The 8,923-nt window shown below is 37.7% G+C and overlaps 3 protein-coding genes across 6 annotated transcripts in view; all 3 read right to left on the bottom strand.

The window, feature by feature from the left end:
• The window catches only part of LOC104734937 (pentatricopeptide repeat-containing protein At5g09450, mitochondrial), a 3,549-nt gene extending 1,183 nt beyond the window's left edge, over positions 1-2,366 (bottom strand). Inside the window, exons 1-4 of one of the 4 annotated variants that reach the window (XM_019234973.1) lie at positions 2,263-2,366; positions 1,894-2,188; positions 1,616-1,733; positions 270-1,540 (exon numbers count right to left, since the gene is read on the bottom strand). In XM_019234973.1, the coding sequence (XP_019090518.1) occupies positions 831-1,540; positions 1,616-1,733; positions 1,894-2,188; positions 2,263-2,300 (1,161 nt within the window). In that variant the 5' untranslated portion in view covers positions 2,301-2,366 and the 3' untranslated portion in view covers positions 270-830. Of the gene's footprint in view, positions 1-269; positions 1,734-1,893; positions 2,189-2,262 lie in introns of those variants that run through there. The other 3 variants (XR_759397.2, XM_010454635.1, XM_019234972.1) reach the window with 3 other exon arrangements.
• On the bottom strand, positions 2,821-3,221 carry LOC104734936 (classical arabinogalactan protein 1-like; the record flags this gene model as incomplete). Its single annotated transcript, XM_010454634.2, is given in 1 exon segment — positions 2,821-3,221. A coding segment is annotated over 1 exon segment (328 nt), but the record flags the coding sequence as incomplete, so codon positions are not given.
• LOC104734935 (protein EXORDIUM-like 4) lies at positions 6,003-7,199 on the bottom strand. Its single transcript, XM_010454632.2, has one exon. It carries the CDS (start codon positions 7,118-7,120, stop codon positions 6,281-6,283), a length of 840 nt encoding a protein of 279 aa, XP_010452934.1. The 5' UTR covers positions 7,121-7,199; the 3' UTR covers positions 6,003-6,280.

Here is an 8,923-nt window from a genome sequence, read left to right as displayed (position 1 = left end):
TCACTTTCTTCTGTGCTTGGAGTGGAAGAAAAGTGAAAGAAGGCAAAAAAGCAAAGTCTTGGTGGTGCTCATTGATCGTTAATAATTATCTTTTGTTTTTCCTCCTGGGTAATAATATCTCTGTGATGGTGCTGGTGGTGGGTGTGGATGAAGAAAATTCAAAAAGGCAAAACTGAAAGTTTTTTTTTGGGGTGGTTGTGACTTGTGAAAATTGAAATCTTCTCACTTTCATTAGGTAAAAATTCATGTCCCCACTCTCTTTTATCTCATTATTACTCTTCTGTTGCTATCAGTCCCATATCATGTCATTTTTTTTGTTCTTTTCAAAATCTCTGGCTCTTTAGCTCTTCAAGGGACTTGTACTACTATAATGTGTTTGTGTTATTTGCTTCTGTTGTTTCTCTCGTGGGTCTAAACATGTTTGTATATCATGTTCATGTATATAATAAACTTATAAGAGTGTTAATAATGGAACAAGGCTTCTTACATGCTAGTAATTTGTTTTAGCTTTCAAAATATCATATTGTTTCTACACTAAAAACAAATAAAAGAGGCACACACACTTACGAATATGCTACACTTGTTATTAAACAACATACAAAAAGACTTGCCTCTATTTTAACAAAAATTCGTAAGCAAAATCTTCTGGTGAAGAAATCGACGAGTTTCATGACCTCCAACGTAAAGAACAAAAGACAAGAAAAAATCACAGTGTAGAGAAGGATCCTCTATTTTATTCATCCACCCTAAATGATGACTGATGATGAGCTTGATCTGATTCTTGCCAAGAGCTTAAAAATTTCACAACTTATTCCTCAGAGACTCCAATCTTATGAGACCTCATTTTCCAAGCTGCATTTCTTCTGAACCAAGAGCAAGTGAAAGTCGCTGGCTTTTTCCTCTAACCCGACATCTTGAAAAGCATTGAAAATCCTCGAGCAAGCAGAAGCATCAAACTCTGTCGTCTTAGACTCCTTCCACTGATCAATAACTTCCCCGGCTTCTCTTAAATGACCAAGCATTAGATAAGAAGAAAGAACACAAATGTAGCTTCTGCTGCTCAATTTCTGGTTAGTGTTTCTCAGAGACTTCCAAATCTGATCTATCATACCCTTGTTTCCTAATCCAGTGTGCAGAATCATAAGGAAGTCATATGTGACCCATTCTCTTTGCGAAATAGATGTCTCAGCTTCGACGGGTGTGGTAGACTCAGCATTAGTTAGTCTACTACTGTTTACGTAGATGCTAGTAAGATCTATATATCGAACCCAACCTTCACTGGAACTAGCATCACGCCTCATCTCTTCGAGAATCTTTCTGAGCTCATCAATGTTGAAAGTTGCAGCACATGAACTTAGCCACAGGTTGTAAGTAAAAATGTCCGGAGAAACGTTTTTGCCCTTGAGCACTTGGATAACCTCAGGTACTTTCTCAACTTGTCCAACTGACATGTATAAAGTCATCATCTCGTTGTATGTGATAGCACCGAAACTGAGACCATCGGTCTCTATGATTCTCCTGAACAAGGCCTCGGCTCGTTCTGTATGTTTGAGGCCAGCATAAGCATGAAGGAGAGAAGTATATGTTTCAGCTGTCTTTGAATCTATATGCAAACCTTCAAAGTAGCGTTCAGCTGCATCGATCCCGAAAACTTTCGAAATCAGATCAATGCGGGAGGCGTAATCAGCATATGAGATCTTAATTTCTTCATGGTGAACCATCCACTCTGTAACCTGTGTTCATAATACTTGAATAAACTATAGCAATGCGATTTTCGTGCATAAACTACTCACTTCTCAATGCAAAATTTCACGGCAATGACATGAAGCAATCAATCTAGAAACTAGAAGCCACGAATTCCAATAAATTTCGAAAGTATCGAAGTTTGGGTACCTCAAGAGCGTGTTTGTAACGGCGAGTTCTCCGAAGCTCTTTGGAGATGTCTCGAAGTTCATTGACTGTAATCTGATTCCCTTCACCTACCCATTTCTCGAGAACAGTAGTCGCGCTTCGTTTCGGAAGCCTCAATCTGAAAATCCGGCTCCTTAGATCGTCTTTCTCCTCCGATTCGAAAGATTCATCGACAAGGGAGCCTCCGATCGCTGCGTCAGCATTGTACGACTTCGAGAATCCGGTGTTGCGAATGAAATTGCTTCCGCCGACAACACCATTGTTATTCGTCAATCGACTACATTCAAATCATAATAAGAACAGGAAAGAACGGGGAAAAAAATGAAATCAGTGAGAAACAAAGAGACTCACCATCTAAGAGAATGGAAGAGCGAGCGAGTCGCCGCCATGGATTCTTCCTAGTTCGTGTGAGTGACGACGACGACCAAAAAAAAAAATATCTAAAAACGATCACTTAACTCACCTGGAGAAACTGATTATTTAATGGGCCAATGAGATTCGGCCCATTAGCTCCAAGATAAACAACAATGGTCATCATCATCGTATTCATCATTACTTACACACGGCACGGCGACTAAAAACAACCGCCGACACCAGCGATTTAGGCAATTCGAAGAGATGAGCTGTTACTTTCACTTGTTGAAAATTTTGAACAACTTCCCTCAGTTTAATTCAAGCTTAATTTTTGAAATAATTAGTAAAAAAAATTATGATATATTGATGATAAAGAGTAGAATACAACGATGTAAACTCGAAATAAGTAACAAAAAGAGTGCTACTGAGTAAACCAAAATCCAAGACCGGATCGAGAAAGTAGAAAAAATAAAATAAAAAAAAATAATGAAGAAAGAAATAATGCTGGATGGATTCATCGGATTGAGCGAGAGCCAGCTTAGATAGACAAAACGACAGCGCATAGGAAAACAGCGACGGATGCACCAAAAACTGTGTATCTGTTGGAAGCGGCGTTGCTGCCCAATGCTGGAGCAGGAGCTTCTGACGGCGAATCAGAGATGGAAGACGGACTGAGTGCTGAAGTATCGATTGAAGGAGATTCAGCTTGAGGCGGCAATGCGGATGATTTAGGAGTCGGTGTTTTGGACGAAGATGGAGAGATAATATTACGTCTTCCTCCGCCGCTGGATGGAGCTGGAGCAGGAGACTGAGCAGCCACCACGGAAGAGATCAGGAGTGTCGCCACGACCAATACAACTATGGTACTTCTGGAGATCGACATTGCGATTGTTTTTAAGAGAGAGAGAGAGAGAGAGAGAGAGAGATTTGAATTTGTTGTTTCGCTGCTTGCTGACTGGGTGAAGAAGACTACGGCTTTAACCTTCTTTATATAGAGTTGAAAAAATAGGGGGTACGCTGTTTAGGAACGCGTTAAATCTGTAGCGTTGATTTAAGAAAAGAGAAAACGAGTGAGATCGGACGGTTGTAGATTTTTTCTTTTTTAGACGCAAAGTGTGAAACTGTGAAGTGGGGACAGGGTAAAGACAACGCGGTTGGATTCGTCCCTTTAACTACGGCGACAACGGCACATTGAATCACGACCGTACGTGGTTGTAAATTAAAGAATATGGCCGTTGTGATAATAGTTCTTTTTTTCTTCTCTTGTGTGAGAAGAGCTTTATTTAAAGACAAAAATTAATTTCACAAGAAAATTTTTTATTTTCTCCTGTAACGGTCGATTATTTGGAGAAGTCTGCTTTTTTTTTTATATGAGGTTTATTATAGTTCTAATTTCTTTTTCTTTTAAAGATTTCTTTCCCTTGTTTAAAAAGATTTTTAAACCTAATTTTACTGTTCCAAAATTTGGTTTTGTAGGAAACTGTTTCACTCTTTTAATTTTTTTTTTCATAGAGTGGTATAATTAAAAAAAATGTTGTGTATAGCATTTTCTGCTCATCGTCTAAAAAAATTACATGCGCAAATATAAAAAACGGAGCTTTAGGGGGTGTTATTGGAGAAAGCATTTTAATTGATTTTAGTTACCTATGGATTTTAAAATTCAATGGTTTTCTAATGCATTTAACGTTGATTTGTTGTCATTAACAGTGGATTTGAAAGGGATTACTAATGGATTTGAAAGTCATTACTAGTGGACTTTATTATTATTCTTAGGTAAATAAAATAAATTACCCATAATTGTGTTCTTAAACAAAAAGCAAAAACCAAGGTAAAAAAAAAATTAATTATACTGTTAATACACAATACGTTACGTTGGTTTGCAACAATAATGAGGGAGAAGTTAGGTGGATCTGCTAAAATCACCGATGGGAAGCCGTCACAGCTAGGGCTCGCTAGACGAAAGGAAGAGGACGGCGACTGCAGAGAATAAGAGAAACCGAAGAGGGAGCAGACTTGAGGATCGAAGGAAGGTCAAGTGGAGTCGGCGGAGAAGGAGGCTCTGATGGCGGTGAACGAACGGGAGAGGAGGCCATCAAACAGATCTTGACTAAGAAGCAATAACCAGTCACGAACGGGAACCGCCGGTGAAGGAACGCATGTGGAAGGACATCTTCTTTAATTAATCTGCTGAATCACTTTTGAAGAAAGAGAAAGAGATTGAAATACTTGAGAAATTTTTACGGTTGTGTTTGTTCATATTTTCTGAATGAAATCCATTAAAATCTAAAATGACACCAAATCAGATGGACATTAAATAACAAAATTTTTAATCGTATTCTAAAATCCATTAAATAAATACATAATCCAATAACAACAAATTTTAATGGAAATACATCAGATTCCTTTAAAATACAGTGTTGAATAACACCCCCTTAGTTTATAACGTATAAAAGGTCTTCTGTGTTCGAGTGAGTTTACGGTGTCGTTTGCTACATTTTTTTTGTGTGGTAAACTTACAGCTTGACAGTATGTCAAGAAGAATGTAGATGACTAAACTAATCAGGCTCTCTAATTCATTATTAGTATGTATAACAAAATGCATGAGAATATTAAATTTTTGTTCTTGGTAAGTGCTACAAACACAAATCATATGGGGAGTTGCTATCATGGGGCTGTAACTTTTTATGCTGAAAATTATCAGTAGTATTCGGCCTTCGGAGTTTTTAGATTTGATATCGAAATCCTTACTTATTTTTATCTTTTTATTGAATCATTTGGATCAAAAGGTACAATGTTTGTCATTTACTGTTTATTAATTAAAACCTATCATTCTTGTGTCACAAAGGAAATCAAAGACTTATCTTCAGTTTGATTTTTGCACCCAAAAAAAAAAAGTTCTTCAGTTTGATTTTGCATCATATATTGATCGTAAACATTTCGTCATATTTTATCAAAAACAAAAAGTATAGAGTCTACCAAAGTAAAAGAAAACCCAAAAAAAAAACACTAATCATTTGAGTTCAATGATCTGATGTGAAGGCATTGCAAGATGTTTGCAGTTAAGGGGAGTGAGTATCTGCAAAGAATCACGAGATAGACTGGACAACATTGGACTTTGGATGCGAATGAAGTTGGACGCTATAGTCCTAGGTGATTTTTTGATGAGGTTCAGTGTTACTTACCAAACCAAGCTCTTAAAGCATGAGACCATATTGAAAGAATATAAATAGTTGTAGGTGTAACTTATATCTCCAATAAAAACTTTTATTGGAGCGACTTCATTGATAGCTTACTGCTTTCACTCTCATCACCTAGTAGATACCATTGATTCGACAAGCCTGTTCCAAGCACTGAACACCAACCAACCCACTGGTCATTATTTAAGAATTTATGGGATAATTTAATTCAAGGTACCAAAAAGGTTAGATTGGTAGGAAAACTGGATAATAAAAATAAAATCATGTTTTCCACTCCCACAATATTGAATAGCACTAATACCATTGTTTAGTAAGCAATATGCCAAAGCCTATATAGCTTTTATTAAAAGTGAAAAAGTGATACACTATTCTATATGTTCTCTTTCTCCTATCCCCCAAGTCCCAACATCACCTTTATTCTCTCATCATGCTTCTTTTTTGTTTACCGTATCAATGCAAATTTTAACATAGTTAATTTCATAATACGCTTTCCGGTTCTCTATGAAGTTTGATTCTCTTGATTATAACAAGATAACAATATAAGGTTAAATTTCTTTTTAGGGGAAACTACAAATCGATTTTTATTATCCGAATTAAAATTAGATTATATGAATCTAATCTTCACATACTTCAAAGATCGAATTTATAGTACAGTACAGGGCACAACAAAACGACAAAGCAACATACATCACTTTCCCCAAACTCCTCCGAACCAAACCGATAGATATCTACAACTTTTGTTTTGAGTACAACAAGCTTTTAAACTCGCCATCACCATTGATCCCTTGCCATGTGCCGCATTCAAGACCATCTGATATTCAAACCAAAGTCTTACACGTCGAAGTCTGAGGGTCCCACATCGCCGGCAAAAGATATTTCCTACCGGCGAGACCCAAAGCGTTGTAACTCGCTCCACTCGTCTTGTCTACGAGAACCCGACCCGCGTAACCCGGGTAAGCACCCGAACCGAATACACCGGTACAAGCCGCGACAGCTTCTTGAGACGGGTTTGTCACGGTGTTAACAAGAAGAGTCGCGAGGTTAATGATCATCCCGTCGACTCCGACGTCACCGTTAGGCGCGACTAGCGGCGGTGACTGAGGTCCGTAGATAGGCTGATGAAACGGCCACGCGCAGTAACCAGGACACTGCGTTTCAGAGTTCCCGACCCACACGTAAGCTCCACTGGCCCTTGACCCGTGAGTCCCGCATCGATTCATACAGAACCCTTCAACGGCGACGTCTTTCGCCGTTAAGACGACGGTTATCGAACGAGCACCACCAACGTTAAGTTTGCTTGACAGAGCACGGAGGTAAGGGCTCTTCAGAGATTTTCCGATAGGGTAGTTCTCGAGGAGGAGCTGTTTACCGACGACTAAATTCGAGACGCCTTGTTTGTACTTCTCAGTCGTCTTCCACCACGACGCGACGGAGGGACCTTTTGCGACGGCGGGGGAACCGATAGAGCGGATGAAGTCGACGATGACCGACCGTTGGGTTGGTGTGAATTTCCCGTACCAAACGAGATTGAGAGTGACGCTTCCTTTCAATGGAATGCCACCGCGGCGAGGCTTCTGCTCGACCAACGCGGCGGTGGAGAGGCTTACGGTGGCGGAGAGGAGGACGAAAAGAATGGCAAAACGGTAACTATAGGCCATTTTGGGAGGAGGAGGAGAAGGATGGCAGAGACTAGAGAGGTTTTGTTCTGTTTTTTGAATATTTATGGATGATGAGTTTGTGAAGCCACACTGAGAGCTTTATTTATATTAAACCGGAATATTTTGAACAGCTGTAAAATGCGAAGAGCGTACATGTCAACGTATGCCACGTGGGTATATTTAATTCGTTAGTCAAGGGTTTTGGACAGCCTGTAGTGAGGTTCTTCTAGGGGTGACGTGGTAGTTTCCATAAACGTGTATTATAATCATTTTGTGTTTTTAAAAAAAGAAAAAATAAAATAAATATAGATATTATGCGACAAGGATAAACACTTCCGTGCATGTCCGGATAAAAGTTCATACTATTTACATTGAACAGTACACGTCTGGAGTTATTGAAAGGTGCGTTAATTCAATTTAATGAATTGAAAATAAGAAAAAAGAAAAAAAAAAATTTGGCTGCTGTGAATGTTTTAAAGAACACTGCATTCTAAACGTTTTTGGGTGCACCAAGTTTACATTTACACTTTCCTGATCATAATTGACTAAAACATGGGCGTTTTTGGAGTTGGAATTAAAGCAATTTGATTCTTCAATATACACGATAACTTTCAGCAACTAGACATAGTATATCTAAACCGACATACAACTAACTACGCTAATAGCGTAATAACCATACTATTTTAAACGCTGCTTCCAGCTATTCAAAAATCTATTGTATTTGAGGAAACCCATAATGGTGATAAAGCACTTGGTTTCTGTAGGGACCAAATCCTTGCGTATTTCAATAATATGAACTAGGTGAGTAGGTGTTGTCAACATGTATATGTGTATGTATACAGAGTTATACTATAGAAATATCAAATATACAATGTGTGTTTCAGCAGTGGTCAGTAATAAGAAGGGGTAAGGCGTACAAACCACGCCCTTTTCTACGTCAATTATTGCCTTACATCTGCGTGGTCCAGTACTCTTCTTCTCGTTTCTTTAGCCTCTTTTTAATCTGAAAACTCTTTATCTTTATTCGCGTCTTTGAAAATAAAAATTCTTTCACTATATATACTTTTTGCTTTATATATCTAGACTCTAGAACGTTTAAGATTTTTTCTATGTACTGTCTTTCGAATAAGCATGGACATCGAATGATGCGGGCTCAATTTTAAAATATTAATAACTGTATACTCCAAAACGTTATCTTATGAGTCCACCACCTCTCTGTACATTTGAATATGAATACGGTCTTAAGTGGTTAACTTAGACAATTTGATCAATATATATGAACATATGATAGTATAACTTTTAGAAAATTTAAACTTGGGTAAAAAAGAGTAGAGCCGTTTACGTCAAGGCACGACATACAAGGAAGATGAGCCTCGCAGGTCCCCTACATATGTAAAGATACGTTTCTTAAAACTTGATATATACGCCTATTTTACGTCACCTTGTCAGTAAACTAGTGTCTTCTGTAATCTTTTACCTTATTAGCTCTGCCTTTGTATAATTTTAATTTAACACGTGAATTTCAGTCCTACAAAGAAATATCTACTAAAATATCTGTCACCACAATAGTTTATGAAAATACAACTTTCCGTACAATGATAGAAAACAAAACCTTAAGATTAGGACAAATTAAATAATTGCAGTTACCATTTTAGCAGATAATTTAAATTACTTTTTCATCTTTATAAATACAGAATTTTGTCACTACATACTATATACTAAACTTTCGAGTATTTTCCGATGATATTTTTGTTTTGCTGGACTAATTTATGTAACATTGTGTTTCATAAAATCAGTTCTCAT

This window comes from Camelina sativa, chromosome 13 (assembly GCF_000633955.1).
Source record: "Camelina sativa cultivar DH55 chromosome 13, Cs, whole genome shotgun sequence".
NCBI classification, from domain to species: domain Eukaryota; kingdom Viridiplantae; phylum Streptophyta; class Magnoliopsida; order Brassicales; family Brassicaceae; genus Camelina; species Camelina sativa.
Note: the sequence above shows the minus strand (reverse complement) of the source record. Positions and strands in the feature narration are given on the sequence as shown.

Excerpts from the sequence above, each read along its gene's own strand:
- LOC104734935 (XM_010454632.2), bottom strand. The coding sequence starts at position 7,120 with ATGGCCTATAGTTACCGTTTTGCCATTCTTTTCGTCCTCCTCTCCGCC.